Below are 18967 nucleotides of genomic sequence, written 5' to 3' on the forward strand. Positions count from 1 at the left end.
CTTGAGGCCGGGTACAGTGGCTCCTGCCTGTAATCCCAGCACTTTGAGAGGCTGAGGTGGGAGGATGATGTGGGCTTGAGGCCAGAAGTTCAAGACCAGCCTGGGCAACATGGTGAGACCCCATCTCCACACAAAAAAAGCTGTTTTAATTAGCTAGGAGCGGTGATGTACACCTGCAGTCCAGCTGCTCAGGAGGCTAGCTTGAGCCCAGGAGTTCAAGGCTGCAGTAAGCCATGATGGCATCACTGTACTCCAGACTGGGTGACAGAGCAAGACTCTGTCTCTAAAAATAAATAAACAAAAAAGCTACCTCTAATGTGTACCAAGAACAATGAAAGTGTTCATAAGCTTTAAACCAATAAAATAAAGTAGGCAAACTCTAAACATATTTGGTAATACAAAAAATACACAACCTGAATGTTCACCAACAGTGAAGAAATTGTTAAGTATGATATATTTTAAAAATTACAGTCAATTAAAAGCAATATTTATTAATTCTATGTGAACATATAAAAAACATTTCTGATAAAACATGAAGAAAAAAAACACAAAATTGCTCATACGTCCTGAAACTTTTACAAACAGTAAAATACTAGAAAGAATTAAAACAAAATGTTTTGTAGTGCGGTAGCTTTTTTGTTTTCCAAAGGATCTGTATTGTGGTATTATCACCTTAATTTCTATAATGAAAAAGTTACGAAGGTTGTGAATACTTTTAAACTTTTTACAGTGAATATGTTGCCAAATTTCTCTACTTATATACTGTCACCAGCACATTACATGGCTGTAAATTTTAATTTTCTATCCTAAGCAATATAGGAGAAATAGGTTTGGGGAGTGTGTAGTGTGTAGGACCTAAAATTAAGGATCAATAGTATGTGCTGCCTTGCCATCTGGTAAAACAGAAGGGCCTCTAGTGACCTAAGTACAAGTTCCCCTCCCCACTCTGCTCTTGCAGATAATGTCTCCTAGTTCAACAATCCTCCTTATCAAACGACCAGGTACAGTTCCTGCTTGCCCGACAAGCAGATTTCGGTTCCCTGTCAGCCAGTCTTATCTTCTCAAGGAAACCAAGGGGCATCGCAATCTGCTGGTACTACAAAGCCTGTCTCCAAAGCCCCTTCTCGTTCATTCTGTTAGTGAGTGCAACTCTGCTGGTCCTGCATGGCATGCAGTATCCTCCTCCCCTAGGCTGTGAGTATATGTGACTAATAGACAGCTGTCAATCTCATCTGTCCAGTGTCAGGTGTTGTATGTTCAGCCATTCCCATAACTTTACAGTGGGAATCCTTCCCTCACCAACAGGGTGAATACAGCTGATTAAAACAGAGTAAAAATGAATTCGGTTTGTAGCATACTGAGTTTGATATACCTATAAGGCATTTATGTGAAGCATCTATTAAGAACTAGAAACAACTATATGGAGGCTTAGGAAACAAAACTGGACATAATTTAGAAATCATTAAACCAATAAATCTGTATGTAAAAATTGGTATAATTTGTACTAACAAAATTATTAAAATAAACCTCAATTATATTATTCCTGAGTTTCATATATCCTTTGCAAAGTTCTAGAGTGTTTTTGTTGTTTTGTTTTCAAGGGTGGACTAAAATCCCACCCAAGGAACAGAGACATGTTTCCCAAAGCTAACCTGGTATGCCAAAGAAAAGCAAACACTATTAAGTTTTTTGAGTTTCAAAACAAAGCCCTAACCCATTTAAAATTGAAAAAAGACACGGTACCTGTTCCATAACTTCAGGTGCCATCCAACAAGGGGTGCCAACAAAGGTCTTTCTCACTTTATTTCGAGTAATATCACCACCAGTTGCTAAAAAAGCACTAACCCCAAAGTCTGAAATAGAATACAACAGCAAGGTATTTAAAGTGCATCAACTATCATAAATGAATAGGAAAACAATGTAATATACTGACCATCCTATATATAAATAAAAAGCATGATAACTTCTTATCTTTTTGCTGAACTTCTTGACTAAATTAAGACATAGCTTAGACTAGGAACAGTGGCTCACACCTATAATCCCAACACTCTGGGAGGCCAAGGCAGGAGGCTCACTTGAGCCCCAGAGTTCAAGAACAGCCTAGGCAACATAGGGAGACCTCATCTTTACAAAACAAAAAACCAAAAAAGACATAGCTAAGCAGGTGCCTCACTCCATTCCTCTCCACCCCCACATATCATCATCTCAGATTTTCCCCCTTGCTCTAATCCGTTCTACATACCACTATCAGATTCATTCATCCATTCATTTTTAAATTATCACTTTGACATGGCCCTTTCAGCTCAGAAACTCCTACAGAATGAAATCCAACCTTTTTAGCTTAGTATTCAAAGAGCTCTCAAGAACTCAGCCCCAAATAAATTAGAGTTCATAATTCTAAATACATATCCTAACTACACCTCTTAGTAGATGTATGACATTGGTAAACTTAGTTCACCTCTCTAAGCCTCAGGATTTTCTCTACAAAGATTTTATCCCACAATGCTGAAGCCAAAGTACCAGTCACCGATGAGAAGGACTGCCTGCCTCACCATGATCCCCCCTTTTCTGTAAATAGCCCTGGGTGTGTATCTGTACTCCCTCACCTTGACCCTGGGCATACCTGATTTGAGCCAGGGTTAGACACCTTAATCCAAGGTAGGCCTATCTAGTCTCCTAGAAATGTGAAGCTTGAATGGAAAGACAAAGAAATTAAGGGTCACTGGAGCTGAGCCATGCTAACAGCATCCTTAAGGTCACCAGCACAACTGGGTTCCTGCCTATTCTGAGGCTTAGCTGTTCAGCTGATTTTTTTTAATTCTGTGTACTTCCTAGCGTATTTTAAAAATTCCTGCTTTGTTAAGTCAGCCATTGATAATTCCCAATACAACCAAAAGAACTTTAACTAATATACTGAGGCACACCTTATCCAACTTTTACATACCTTTTCTGACTCCCCTTTTGTTCTGTGTCCATTCCAGAATACTCTGCATTATGTAAAATGAGTGTGTATTTGTCCATAATTTATTGTATTTTCAAATTGAAAACATAATTATAAAACAGAAATTATGAAATTAGAAATAAATTTGAAAATACAATAAATTATGGACAACCCGATTGTGAGAAGGATAATTTCAGAATGGCAAACTTTAAAATTCCAGATTCAGAAGTCTATGAATTCTGCCATTTTCAAGCAGTTATTTAAAATAATTGCTTGTCTATACAGTAGTTTAAAAATAGCAAGTCTATACAGTACAGTTTTAAAAACAATTATCTTGTCTGAATGTACATAGAATTATGGAAAAAAACATAATAATCTTGACTGGGCACAGTGGCTCATTTCTGTAATCCCAATACTTTGGGAAGCTGAGGCAGGAGGATCACTTGAGGCCAAGAGATCAAGACCAGCCTGGGCAACACAGTGAGACCCCATCTCTACAAAAAACAGAAAATTAGCTGGGCGTGGTGGCAGGCACCTGTAGTCCTAGCTACTTGGGTGGCTGAGGTAGGAGGACTGCTTGAGCCTACGAGTTTGAGACTGCAGTGAACCACATTTGCACCACTGCACTCTGGCCTGGGTGACAGAACAAGACACTTTCTCTAAAATATAATAATCATCATCATCATCATAACAGTTTTCAATACTCCTAAATCGGCAAATATCTAAGAACTTTAAAATGTTGTTCCATTTGTAATAACAGTAACAAGGTAAACAATTTGAAGTGTATTTGAAGGGGAAAAAAGTACATTTAGTGCATTCAGCTCTGCCACTAGCCAGTTGAACTTGGGCAGGTATTTTCAATCTTTGTGCTACAATTTCTTCATCTGTAAAAAGGAGGCAACAACAGTACTTACTAACAAGGTTGTTGTTAAGGATTAAATGAGTTAATAATATACTTGGAGCAGTCCCTGTAATATATTTTAATACTAAACACTCAACAAGTATTAGGTATTCTTATCACCAACCAGAGAGGCAAAGCCATGCCTTAAAATATTTAAATATGATAAAGACTCAAACAGCTTATGTATATACAACATATTTTTTAGGTTCAATTATGAAGAGTTTTTACTTTTTAAAACCTACTAAAAACCTTCAAGTAGCTTTAAAATAGTCAGAATTTTAAATCCAGAACTTAATAATGATCCAGAATTTTTGTATCTTCAGCTGGTATACCTCTGCTTGTTTCCAAATGAACCCTGAAAACTAGTTAAAACATTTAGCTAAGGAATGTGAGAATATCCACTTTACCAAAATATTCTTGTTAAATAACCTGCACAGCCACAACACCAAGGAGACATAATCAATCCAACCATAAAGTTAAAAACAGAAACCAAAGAGCAAAAATGCCATTTGCCTTTCGTTTTAAATTGCCAACTAAAGAGAAAGAGTAACTTCGATGTGAAAAAAATCATTTAGTTCCTCCGTTAACAAAATTTCAATTAAAGTACAAGGTGGACTTTGGTGCCTACTATGTGACAGGATCAAAAGTAATGATCAAGGAAGAAAATGTCCCCCCATTTGTGCAACTTCTAATATAGAAGGTGGAATCAGGCAATTATAATACATTAAAATAAGTGTTATCTGTAATAAGGTATGAAAAAACTAGAAGCCCCTAAACTATAAAACACTTAAAACATAGGAGAAAAGCTTCATGACACTGGAGTTAGCAATGATTTCTGAGATATAATACCAAATTTCAGGCAACAAAAGAAAAAGTAGATAATCAAAAATTTAAAACTTTTGTGCATCAAAGGTCACTCACTATCAACAGAATGAAAGGCAACCCACAGACTGGGAGAAAATATTTTGCAAATCATACATCTGATAAGGGATTGACATCCAAAATACGTAAAGAACTTCTGCAATTCAACAACAACAACAAAAACAAACACTCCAATTTAAAAATGGGCAAAGGAATTAAGGAGTTATTTCTTCAAAGAAGATGTACAAATGGCCAATAAGTACGTGAAAAGACGTTCAACATCACTTAATCAATAGGGAAATACAAATCAAAACCACAATGAGATAGATACCGCCTTACATCCCTTAGAATGGCTACCACCTGAAAAAACAAAAAACCCAGAAACTAACAAGTGTTGGCGAGGATGTGGAGAAACTGGATTCTTGTGCACTCTTGGTGGGAATGTAAAATGGTACAGTTGCTATGAAAAATAATACGACAATTCCTCAAAAACGTAAACATAGAATAGTATATGATCCAGCAATTCTACTTATGAGGATATACCCAAAAGAAATGAAAGCAAGAAACCCAGACAGATATTTGGACACTTGTGTTCACAGCAGCATTATTCACAATGACCAAAAGGTGGAAGCAATTCAAATGCCCATTGATGAATGAATGGATAAACAAAATGCAGCATATAAATACAATGGAATTATTATTCAGCTTTAAAAAGTAATGAAATTCTGACACTGCAACATGAACCTTAAAGACATTGTACAAAATGAAATAAAGTCAATAACAAAAGGACAAATACTGTGTGAGTTCACTTAGGTACTTAAAGTAGTTAAATTCATGGAGACAAAAAGAAGAATGGTAGTCACCCATGGCTGGGGTGAGAGGTGGAATGAAGAATTATTTTTTAGTGGGTACAGTTTCAGTCAAGGAAGATGAACTAGTTCTGAAGACAGATGGCGGTGATAGTGGCACAACAGGAATGTATTTAATGCCACACAACCATACACTTAAAAATGGTTAAAATGGTAAATTTTATGTTATGTATATTTTACCACTACAAAAATATAAAAATAAAAGACCGAGCCAGGAGGCAAAGTTGTTCCCAAATTCTTCTTTTCTGCAGGTGGCAGGCTATGGTGCCATTCATACTAGAAACGGAAACCCATGTCCATTCCATCTCCTATATTTTTATGATTTATTAATGCTTTTGTATGTAGCTGTAGTTCTATTCATTTTCATCATTATATAGTACTCCATTATACAGGCTGGGCATGGTGGCTCACACCTGTAATCCCAGCACTCTGGGAAGCCAAGGTGGGAGAATCACTTGAGGCCAGGAGTTCGGGACCAGCCTGGCCAACATGGAGAAACACTGTCTCTACTACAAATACAAAAATTAGTCAGATGGGGTGGTGCATGCCTGTAATCCCAGCTACTTGGGAGGCTGAGGCACAAGAATCTTTGAATCTGGAAGGCAGAGGCTGCAGTGAGCCAAGAGTGCACCACTGCACTCCAGCCTAGGCAACAGAGCGAGACTGTCACAAAAAAAAAAAAAAAAAAAAGGTATTCCAGTATATAAATTAACTACAATTTATTTATCCATTCTACTAATAAAGGGCATCAGGATTATTTCAAACTTGTCATGATTATGAACACTGTGGCACACATATGGGTGAGTTTCTCTAGGCTATACACCTAGGAGCCAAAGTCTTACAGCATGTGTATCTTCAAATGTAATAAAATGGTTGTACCAATTTATATTCCCATCATCTGAAATGAGACTTTTTTCCTTACTTTACACCCACACCAACAATTAGTACTGTCAAGATGTTTTTGCCAGGCCAATCAATTTAACGTGTTATCACAGTGTGATTTTACTTTGCATTTAACAAGTTACTAGTGTAAGCTTGAACATCTTTCACTACATTTATATTTGGATACCTTCATTTGAGAAGTGCCTATGCCAGTTTTCTGCCCACTTTTTTAGAGTTTTTTTTTTTTTTTCCTCAATGAGTTCTTTATACACTCTACACTTGAGCCCTTTAACAATTATTCTGCAATATCTGCAAATATCTTCTCTACTCTGTGGTTTACCTTTTTACTCTGTTAATAGTAATAAACCATTTGTTCCTCTTTTGATAACTAGAAGTTGCTAATTTTAAAGAAGTCAAATTTATCAATCTTTCCCTTTATATTAGAGCTTTATGTGACTTGGTTAAAATATTTCCTTACCTCATGGACATGAAGATGTTCGCCTAAATTATCTTCTTAAAGATGAAGAAATAATTTAAGATTTGGGTGATTATCTTCCTCCTGCCAAACACCTGACTGTTCTAGCAGTCTGGGACCAAGCTGAGGTTTTCTCAGATGATCTGCTTGCTAGACAATCCCTGGGTACAGTCGTTCTGGAGTCTCAGCCTGGAGGAGGGGGTGTTTCATCAGGATAGCCACTTTTGGCAGGCCCTGGACTGCAACTCTTATCCCTTCAGCTCTGAAACTGCCAAAAGTGCACTTCTACTTCTCAGGTGCTTTTTCCTAATTGACAAATACTCCATTTCCCCCAGGACAGAAGCAGCTCTGTATAGCCTCTATATAACATATTTATTCTTAAACACAATGAAGATCCTTGACTACTTTTCCTTTAAAGGAAAGTACAGAATGCTACAAGAACCCATAGCAGAAGACCTTAATGGAAGTAAGAGGTGGACAGCTGGAAGGAAACAAGTAATGGTCAGAAAAACATGTCTAAGAGCAGAAATGAAGGATGAGTATGAGAAGGTATCTTGAGAGTCGGTGGCATCCTATGATGTGTTAACAGAGGATCTCGAATAGAGACGGTCCAGGGAACAGGAGAGAATGCTGATTCAGGAAACATAAAAGATAAGTAACGTGGTTCTACTGACCATTACATCAAATAAAAAGAAATACTTATCATTACCTGCAATCTGTACTGAGCCATCTTCTCCAAGAAGAATGTTTCCAGCTTTCACATCTCTTTAAAAAAAAAAAAAAGTTATGTATCAAAAAATACCTATTCTTTGAAGTAACATAATTTAAGCAATTGCTGACGTTATTCGTGTAATACTAGCAATATTTAAATGTTCTATTTTATATTAAAGGATATTAAGACTAATAGTAAAATTTTAGTCACTGGTACTAGGATCCCAAACATTAAAAAGAAAGCTAGAAAGGTTCTTATCATAATATCTGGAAAACACAAGTGATTAAATATTCTTGATTGGGATAAAAGTGGCCAAAGAATGTGACCCTCGCCTAATTCTACATTTTGAAATATATTTTTTTCTACACCCCAATGAATTATCAAATTTTTAAAATCATCAGTATGCAACTGAAAACAGGGAATATTCTATGCCTGTAATAAAAAGTTTTTGGTAAAATTTAAAATCCCCAAATCCTAAGAGTAGCAAAACCATCTCTTGATAACCTAGGAACTCTCACAATTTACAGGGAAAGTACAAGAGGGTTCTACTGCAGCATTATTTGGAATAAAAAACAAAAACTAGTAACAGCCAACAACAGTAGAAAGGTTAAATTAATTCTATTTCATCCATGGAATAATGTCAATCAACATGTTGTGACATGAAATGCTAACATACATTATTAAATGAACAAATCAGAGACCAGTGCGTTTTATACAACACCATTAATGTTGCACAAACACACCCCTTTCCCTTGTCAAATGGGATTTTTGTGGAGATTAATGGAATTGAAGTCTAGGGAACAGTATTTGAATAACTTGTGGGAATACAGTCATTTTGCAATTAAAAGTAAACGTAATCAAATAAGCAAAAGAAAGGCAGCCCTTGAAGCTACACAAGAAAAGCAAGGCCTGCTCATGGAAGAACGTCTTGTCATGAAAAGGAGCCAGTGAAAAGCACAGCACTTCATCCTATTCCTGTCCCCATTTTCCTCCATGTTTAGATATAACCATTCCTTGGCAAACAAGAGTTTCACAACTGTGTGCAGAAGCAGCATCATACCACAGTATACAATGCCTTTCCTGAATATACACTGAAGCACAATGAAAACACGTTACTGAGTATTCTGTACTGCTTATAAACTCAAGCAATTTATAGGTAGTTCTCCCAGAGGCTGACTAAGCAGAGTGCAGGCCAGTCTGTTTTAGTCCATGAATCTAGTCTCAGATTCTAGTTACTAAAAACAGGAGAGAATAGAGGACATTCTCTTTCCTCTGTGACAAAGATCATCCAACTGAGTCAACCACTAACTTCCAGTTCCCTTTTCTGAGCTCACCTAGAACCCAATGGGGGAAGAAAAGTATAGTTTAGTCACTCCCTCCTCTGTGTTTTTGCAGAAGGCTGTACTATAACGTTAGCAAGGTGTATTATATGATCATACTTCTAGGTCTGTCTCCCTTTCATATTTCACCATGAGCTAGATCTGGGCCTGTATCTTAATATACTACTATAGTCACCTGTACTTATTTAGCATTATTATTAGTACATAGGTGGCATTATTCAAATAGGAGGAGCTATTCTTCAAATAGATTTAAATAACTATTTAAATTTGTAACAAATATTATATAACCACTGAGGAGATGACCTGCCTCAAATCCTCTTCTGGGGAAAAAAAAAAAAAAGTGTATAAAATAAGAAAGAAAAAATGCCAACCAAACACTAAAAAATACTAGACTATTCCCTCCCTGCTTCCCCAATCCCCACTCCCCACCTCCTAACTCTGTTCCAAACATCAGGGTTATAAATGAATACGTTACAGTAAAAAATGGGAACAATCTAATTATCCGTCAAAAGGAGACCAGTTATACATCTAAACTATAAATTACTATGAATACTAATGAACATACATGTTGACATGGAACTATCTCCAAATACATTATTAAGTGAAAAATGAATGCTAAATATAGTATGTGGCCATTTGTATTTTCTTTAAAAGAAAAACATGACACAGAGACATACATTATGTTTATATTGACAGAAAATATCTCTCAAAGGAGTCACAAGAAAATGGCAACAAGTGATTCCCTTTGGACCAGGGTACTGTGGATTCATAAAACTTAATAGTTTATGTTTGAGGACAGTTTCAGATTTACATAAAAGTTGAGATGCTAGTGCACAGGAGTTCCTACACACCTCACACTTAGTTTCCCTTATTATTAACATCTCATATTAGTACAGTACTTTTGCTGCAATAAATGAACCAGTATTCATATATCATGATTAGATAAAGTCCACAGTTTACTCAGATTTCTTTACTTTTTACCTAATGTCCTTTTTCGGTCCCAGGATCCTGCCCAGGATACCATACTATATTATATTCAGTGGCCATGTCTCCTTAGGCTCCTTTTGGTTGTGAGTTTTTCACATTTTCTTTGCTTTTGAGAATCTTGACAGTTTTGAGGAGTAATGGTCAAGTATTTTGTAGAATGCTCCTCTACTGGGATGTATACAATGTTTTTCTCATGGTTAGATTGGTATCAGGGGATTTTTTAAGGAAAACCATAAAAGTAAGGTACCATTTTCATCACATCATAGGAAAGGTATATGGTATCAACATAATTTAACATCAGTGATGCTGAGAAGACTTATTTTGTACCACACACCATTTTGTGCTTTTTGAATTTTTAAACCCATATATACATATTACTTACTCAAATCATGTTTTACAAGTTTTAGTCTTTCGTAAATGAAGAGACAATAATCCATTTTCAGCAAAGCCTAAACTTCGAGTGACTACTTTTCCTGATCAATTCCCCAGATAATCAATCCATGTTTCCTTTTGAAACCAAAAGTGTAATCTGTAGAACAGCTTCCAGGAGTAAAAGCAGAATAGCACAATTTACTGGACAATAAAAAACACCACAGCCTGCCATCAAACAGGACAACTAACCTTTCAAGGAAAAGATTTGTAACTAAGTATCTGGAAATCAATATAGTCCCCAGTTAAAGAACTTTTTTACTCAGCCACAAACAGTATCAAGCAAACCAGCAGCTCCAAAAGCTAAATCCTCCATCCACTCTTAAGTAACAAGAAGAGTTTTGCTTTTTACTGCTTAATGTCATTTCTCATGTCACTGTTGCCCCAAAGTTACACATTCCTTCTAAAATTAAAAGGAATATCGTAGACATGCTTGACTTTTCATTAATACAGAACACAAGTTTCTGCCCATAACCTTTTTATTACTCATCAATAGGCACTATTTATGGAAAACTTGAAAAAGGTCAAAAAAAGCAATGAATCAAAACCAAAGCTGTAAACACACTACATTTAAGCATCTTAAACTGACAAAATATCCAACATTTCTGTTATAGCCAGCCTCTCTAACGGGAAAAATATTTGGGTAGATATAGAGAGAAAAGTCTGATTTAGAGACCTATTCATCCTACTCAAAACCTCTAAAGCCTAGAAGTCAAAGAGAAAACACAGCAGAGATAGAGGAAAATTACTTTACCTAATCCACTAGGGCTGACATACAAATCCACCTGAACTCACAAGTAGACTTTGAAGATATGAGAAGTAGCAAGACATACTAAAAATATCTGCCTCTGCTTCCCAATATAACAACTTTCTCCTAAGCCTAGGTCTCAGTGTATTACAGAGCTGGTTACTGCTAAAGTTTAAGTAATGGTCTCAGCTTTGGCTGCACATTAGAATTACCTAGGGAACTTTTAAAAGTCCCAATGCCAAGGCCTCACTCCAAAGCAATTAAATAAATTTCTGGCAGTGGACCCAGGTATCAATACTTCTTAAAGTTTCCCATATTCCAATAGGCAGTCCGGGTTGAAAGTCTATGATTTAAAGTATCAGAGAATTCCCATTCCAGCTAAATGGCAAACTGTGCATTGGAAAACAAACTTTCATCACTACTATACAGGCCCTTGGCCCAAAACACACCCTTCCCTAGCTACAAGCACAAAGAGATGCTAGATAAATTAGGGGAAAAATACCACACAGCTAGACGCAAAGTAAAGAAAAAATTCTCAAGGTTCAGAAATGAAAGAGACACTTAAGAGGCAGAGCAGTAGGTAAGCCCTGGGAGACAGAACAGCGAAACTGGCCAAATGGCTAGGGGGCTCAGGTTTTCAAATCCACAGGTAATAGAAAACATGGCACTGGGCCGATATAAGGTTAGGAGCTAAAACTGAAACCCCCTAATAAAACCAAGAGCCTCGAAAGATTAGGCCACAATGAAAGATATGCTTACCAAAGGTTAGACTAAGTAAAGCTATAGTAAAATAAGATCTTAATTATCTTTATAAAACATTTAAGACCTAATTGTCTTTACAACAAATAAGATCTAATTATCTTTAAAACAAAAACATTTCTAGGAGTAAAAAAGGTCATTTTATAGGAGTAAAAAGGTCACTTTATAGGAGTAAAAATGTCATTTTATAGGAACAAAAGGAATAATTCACCAGGAAAATAACAATCCTGAACCTGTATGTACCTACAACATCTATCACAGTGTTCAAAGGAGTCATTATAGCGGTTCCTGGGACCGTGCCACAGATAGCTGGACAGGTTCCAATGCAACCTGATACTTAGAGCCCCGCTCAAAGGATGCTGATTTACAGGTTAGCTGATATGAAGGACCAGATAGAATGCCCAAGTGAGGTACATACTGTCTAATGCCCAATAAGTCCAAATAGAGTGCTAGGCCTCCTTTTTGGTGGCATGGTGAGGGTAGCAGAGGGTCAAAGAGACAGCAGTTTTTCCTCAACTGTCAAAGGGACTAAACATTGTGAATCTGCCCAAATAGTCTCATGAAAGTTTATTTGGCAAGCAGGCCTTTGAATTTTGTTGCATCTAACAACTACCCCTGCTGGCAGAGGTGTAATAACAGTGCAAGTCAGGGCCACTATCTTGCTAATAAACAGGACATCAAGAGATCATCTATACAGGAAAAGCTTTGGACATCAGAAGGTAAAGGAATTTTAGGATGTAATCTTATCTAGTTCAGTATGTAAGGAGCTTGTCACTTCTGTCTTCACAACAGGAAAAAAGTCTGAAAATCAACAATTCTTCTTAGATACATCAGAGACTGAGGTCACAGGGCAAACTCCTGCCTCCAAAAATGCAGACAGGAAGATAGACTTACAGTTTAATGGAGCAGATGCCCAGCAGCAGAAGACTATTGCTGGAGTCAGTACTGGGGTATAAAAACTTAAACTGTAATTGACAAATGCCTGGAGGCTCAGTGCGGACCAGTTTGAGAGTTAAAAATCCCAAGGGGACCTAGTCTAAGGGAGACTCATACACTTGGATGGGTTGGATGAACTTTACCTCCTACAGCCCCACAAGGTTCTCGGGGTATACAGGAGAAAATTCCCCTAATTTCCCACAGGAGAAAGAAAAAAGTAACTAATTTGAAATATGCCCTAAGCATTCTATTCTCCTTAACGAAAACCTACCCTCAAGGGAAACTATTTTATCAGGGCTTAATCACCTTGGTTTTACCAGAACTTAACCCATCTATGGGAAGGGAGATACCCAGTTTCAGTCCCATCAAGCCTTCCTGTCTCACCTTGAGGGGGAACTGAGAAGCACTTGTGCAGGTGACAGCCCAGGAGCAGAGGCTCACTAAAAACACTGAGCTGGGTAGGGGAGACAAAAATCTTGATAGAAGTCAGAGGAAAAAGAACACCTTACCTACAGAGGAACAAAGGTATGAATTAACATCCCACATCTCAGAAACCATGCAATCAAGCAGAGTGGAGTGAACTGTTTAAAGTGTCAAGAGAAAAAAAAAAAAAAAAACCTAGAATTCTGTATCCAGAAAAACTATCCTTCAAAAGTAAAGAAGTACTTCTCTCAGACAAATAAAAACTGAGGGACTTAGCAGTGGGCAGAACTGCGTTGCAAGAAATGTCAAAAGAACTTCTTGAAAGAGAAGATAAAACTTGGATCCACATGAACAATGGAAGAGCATTACAGAAAGAATAAATGAAAATAAAATAAAATCTTTTATTTCTCTTATTAATTGATCTAACAGTCAACAATTTCTTCAAAATAATAACAGCAACAATGTATATGATGATTACAGCTTGTGTGTAAGTGAAATAAATTACAATATTGTAAGGGAGGAATTAGGAATATTCTGTTATAAAGCACTTGTGCTACCCATGAAGGGACAGAGTGCTATTTGAAAGTGGACTTAGATTTCCTGTAAAATGTATACCATACAGGGCAACTACTAAAAAAGGTTTTTTAAAAAGTATAATTGGGCCGGGCGCGGTGGCTCACGCCTGTAATCCCAGCACTTTGGGAGGCCGAGACGGGCAGATCACGAGGTCGGGAGATTGAGACCACCCTGGCTAACACCGTGAAACCCCACTCTACTAAAAATACAAAAATTAGCTGGGCGCGGTGGCGGGCGCCTGTAGTCCCGGCTACTCGGGAGGCTGAGGCAGGAGAATGGCGTGAATCCCGGAGGCGGGGCTTGCAGTGAGTGGAGATCGCGCCACTGCACTCCAGCCTGGGCGACAGAGCGAGACTCCGTCTCAAAAAAAAAAGTATAATTGAGGCCAGGCACGGTGGCTCACGCCTGTAATCCCAGCACTTTGGAAGGCCCAGGCAGGCAGATCACGAGGTCAGGAGATCGAGACCATTCTGGCTAACATGGTGAAACCCCGTCTCTACTAAAAACACACACAAAAAATTAGCCGGGAGTCGTAGCGGGCGCCTGTAGTCCCAGCTACTCAGGAGGCTGAGGCAGGAGAATGGCATGAATCTGGAAGGCGGAGCTTGCAGTGAGCAGAGATCGCGCCACTGCACTCCAGCCTGGGCGACAGAGCCTGACTCTGTGTCTCAAAAAAAAAAAAAAGAAAAAGTATAATTGATAACCTAAGAGAGGAAAGGAAATGGAATCATATGAAATGCTCAATTGAAACCAAAGAAGAGGCCGCATGTGGCAGTTCATGCCTGTAATCCCAGCACGTTGGAAGGCCGAGGCAGAAGGACTGCGTGAACCCAGGAGTTTGAGACCAGCCTAGGCAACATTACAATTACCCGGGGAACTTTTAAAAAGGTCCCAATGCCAGAGCGTAGGACCCTGTCTCTACAAAAATAAAAAACAATAGCCAGGCATAATAGTGAGCCCCTGTGGGCCAGCTATTTCAGAGTCTGAGGCAGGAGAATGACTTGAGCCCAAGAGGTCAAGGCTGCAGTGAGCCGTGTTCATGCTGCTGCACTCCAGCCTGAGTGACACAGTGAGCCCCTGTCAATCAATCAATCAATAACCAAATAAGGCAAAAAAAAAAAGACACAAAAAGATGTAATCTTAAAAATTAACTGTTTAACCCTAATCCTAGAGCAAATAGGAAAGCAAAGGCCCAGAAAAGTAACTGATAAAAGAAAAAAAAAAAAAATCAGACAACTACAAATCGTAAAGCTGAGGTTTCAATGAGTAATCAGAACATGTTGAAAAAAGCAAGGTACCATACCTCACCAAACATGCACATGCACACGCATGTGCGTGCACACACACACACACTCCTTAACTGGGTTACTCTTAGAATAACAGCATTTTTTACATTTAAATTTTAATTTTTTTGAGACGGAGTCTCGCTCTGTCGCCCAGGCTGGAGTGCAGTGGCGTGATCTCGGCTCACTGCAACCTCCACCTCCCACGTTCAGGCGATTCTCCTGCCTCAGCCTCCTGAGTAGCTGGGACCACAGGTGCGTGCCACCACGCCCGGCTAATTTTTTGTATTTTTAGTAGAGACAGGGTTTCACCATGTTAGTCAGGATGGTGTTGATCTCCTGCCCTCATGATCCACCCACCTCAGCCTCCCAAAGTGCTGGGATTACAGGCATGAGTCACCATGACCAGCCTAGAATAACAGCATTTTAAAAAAATCCATATATGATAGGTAAAAATCAGTCATCTACAGAACCATTCCACTCTAGGAAAAAATGAGTAATTAATTTCTAGTTGTCTAAATTTTCTAACCTGCTTCAGTCTTACAAAGAAAAAGAAACTTCTAAAAAAAAAAAAAAGAAAGAAAGAAACTTCTTTTTATGAGGATGAATGACAACAACTGACTCTAAGGAATAATGTATAAACTAAGAATCCTGGAAACATCGAGGGTCCCCAATTTATGATGGTTCAGTTTTGACTTAATTATATTTTCTACTTGCAATGGAGTTGTGTCCCAATAAACCCATCCTAAGTTGAGAAGCATCTGTACTCTTAAAACAATAAGAATTTCCATCTAAAACTGTACCTAAGCAATTGCTCTTGTACCTGGTTAACATGTTAATAGATCACTAAAAATGAGGTACGGCCAAAGAGGAAACATTTGGGAATATTTTTTCTGGCACTGTTAAGTAGAAAAAAAAAGTCCTGAAAAACAGAAAATTCCAGTCCTCTGGATTATGATAAATCTATGTATGCATACCTTGATATTAGCAATTAACATAATTCAATTAACTACCTCAGTTCTGATTCCATGTTCATCAAGTAATCTTGGGGGAAAAAAGTGCCACAGACTACTAAATGGCCCTCAATGTCTGGAAGGAAGGAAGGAAGGGAGGGAGGGAAGGCGGGAGGGAGGAAGGCAGAAGTGAAAGGGAGGGGAGTGGAGGGGAGAGGAGCCGAGTGGGGGAAGGGAGGGGAGGGGAGGGGAGGGGAGAGGGAGAGGAAAGCAAAGAAAGCAAGAAATTTTTACTGCAGACATGACCATCCTGATGAAAGGCAATATTTCACAGCCTTCCATGCAAAGTAGATATAACCATGTGACTAAAGTTCTAGCCACTGTGATGTGAACAAAAGTGGTTTCTACAACTTCCTAGTTGTTCCCTTAACACAGGTGTTCTTGATCTCAGCACTACTGATATTTGGGCTGGGTAATTCTGCCATGAGGGGTTTCCTGGACATGATAGGATAAATGTAGCAGCATCCCTGGCCTCCACCCATTACATGTCAGTAGCACATTCCACTCCCCAACTCCAGCCCCTGTTGTGACAACCAAAAATGGCTCCAGGTATTGCTAAATGTCCTGAGAACCACTGCTAATAGGAAATGGCATAACCTCTATTTCCCCTTTCCTTCCTTCCTTCCTTCCGCTGGAATGTGGATGTGGTGGAAACCAACTTGGGTCATGAAGCAAGAACTTAGAGCTAGTAGAGCAACAAAATCAGAGCCTGAGTCCCTGACTCCATGGAGTCATCATACTGGACTGATGTCATTTATGCCCAGACTATTATGTGAAAGAAAAACAATAATCTTCTATAGCCCTGTAAATCAGAGGTTGGCAAACTACAGCCCACAAACTGAATCCAGTCCACTGCCTGTTTCTGTAAAAGATGCAACCATGCCTATTCAGCTACAGATTGTCTATAGCTGCTTTCATACCAGAAAAACAAAGTAGTGGTGACAGAGAACATCTCACCCACAAAGTCTAAAATATTTGCTATCTGGCCCTTTACAGAAAAGGTTTGCCACCCTCTGGCGTACAAAATAATGACGACTGTTCACTGATTCTTGTGTGCTAAATACTATTCTAAGTGCACTGTACATATTACCTCATTTAATCTTCACAACTACTTTATGAGATAGATACTATCGCTCCCTACGTTACAGATGAGAAAATAAGGCAAAAGAGATTAAGTAACTTGCCAGAGGTCATCCAATTAGTGACAGGGTTGGGATCTGAATCTAGGGAGTCTGCTTCTAAAGACTGCTAAGAAAGACTGTGCTAATCAATGAAACTGAGTATCCGACTTAATATCAGTTACATTTTTTTGGTCACTAACTCAATAGAATTTTAGTCTGCCACTGAGATTAATTTTAAATATATTGTGTTGTCCTCTTTTATTTAGCATATCCATATATCTATTTTTTCAAGTCAAAGTTTTTACTTCAGAACACTGATGAAAGTATCTTTTTCCTAAACCTTTACAAATCTAGAATTTCTATACTGAATAGCAAAATTAACCCAAAATATACACTGAAGTATACATTTAGGGTCATTGTCTTTTTTTTTTCTTTTTAAGAATGCAGTGAGTGGATTCATATCAATTTCATATCAAATTCATATCAATTCATATCAAATTCATATCATATGAATTTCACAAAGAAATTCAGTTTCTGCTTTACTTTGTATGACTATAATATCTACTTTGCATAATGTATCAACTCTCATTTAACTAAGTGAGTAACATCCTTTTTAAAAGTGGCCTAAAATGCTGCCATTTCAAAAACATTACCTTGACATAATGTCACTGTTAAAACTATCCTGGGAATTCCCATTCAGAATTGCCCTCAGTTAGCTTATAAGCCACTGAAAAACTCTATAGACCCATTGTATAAGCTCTGCAAATCCCCTAATAAGAGCTCTTTTTTCACCAGCAAAGTAAGATTAATAATAGCAATGTGTTACCCATGCATGTGATAATATATAAAGTTTTTTGTTTCAAAATTAATTTTACAAATACAAAATATAACAACTATTTTTTTAGAGATTTTCTTTAGGAATTTCTTTAGATAGAACAAAAATGTATTTATTTCTTATGACAATCTCAAGGCAACCAAATGCACATGAAGAGTGAAGTCTTTCAGCTACAGCTGAGTGAAGAAAACAGATAAATCTTCCCCCTTAAAAAGCAATCTTAAAGCTGGACAAATATGATAACACAACCATTTCAGTGCTCTGGAAATCAACCTGAGAAACATTTTATGCTTGAAAAACAGCTGCACTTCAGGTAAGAACACTGAGACTCTATGGTGTTCTGCTCTGGGACTAGCCCCAACACTTCCTAGCCCAGCTCAGTCAGCATGGAGGTTCTAAGGCAGATAGACCATGAAGACTGGCAGCTTCTCTGTCACAGTTAAAAGAGGCTCCTTTGATTGGAGATGGTAGGCAACACCTATAGCCAGTGACACTGTCAACTAAAGTGACATTCTGAAGAGTGACTAGCAGGAGCGGGTCAACAGTGGCTCTACTAGCCTGTCGTAGCAGTCTAGATAGAGACAAACATATTCTTGGCCAAAGGCACACAGTGGAGACAAAGAGGCCCCTGCTATTCACACACTCCTGGCCAACCCTGAGGATGTGCACATGAACATAGGAGACAAAAGGGCCTATCCAAAAACGAAACCCAGGCAAACTGGAAAACAGAAACTGAACTTAGAAAATGTTCATTTCTAAACCCACAGAAAAATCCAATGGAAGACAGCCAAACAGAACCCTCTGATCATCTTCCTCACAGAAACACCAAATTGAACAACTACCTACATGAAAAAGCACCTTCCTAAGAACCAAAAC

General features: G+C 38.1%; 1 protein-coding gene across 2 annotated transcripts in view; it reads right to left on the reverse strand.

The window, feature by feature from the left end:
* The window catches only part of OXSR1 (oxidative stress responsive 1), a 93493-nt gene that overhangs the window by 33699 nt on the left and 40827 nt on the right, over window positions 1–18967 (reverse strand). For both annotated transcript variants that reach the window (XM_011953317.1, XM_011953318.1), the window contains exons 5-6: window positions 7639–7694; window positions 1744–1853 (exon numbers count right to left, since the gene is read on the reverse strand). In XM_011953317.1, coding sequence (XP_011808707.1) covers window positions 1744–1853; window positions 7639–7694 — 166 coding nt within the window. The remainder of the gene's footprint in view (window positions 1–1743; window positions 1854–7638; window positions 7695–18967) is intronic.

The sequence above is a fragment of the Colobus angolensis genome, unplaced genomic scaffold, assembly GCF_000951035.1.
Source record: "Colobus angolensis palliatus isolate OR3802 unplaced genomic scaffold, Cang.pa_1.0 Scaffold36, whole genome shotgun sequence".
In the NCBI taxonomy this organism is placed as follows: Eukaryota; Metazoa; Chordata; class Mammalia; order Primates; family Cercopithecidae; genus Colobus; species Colobus angolensis.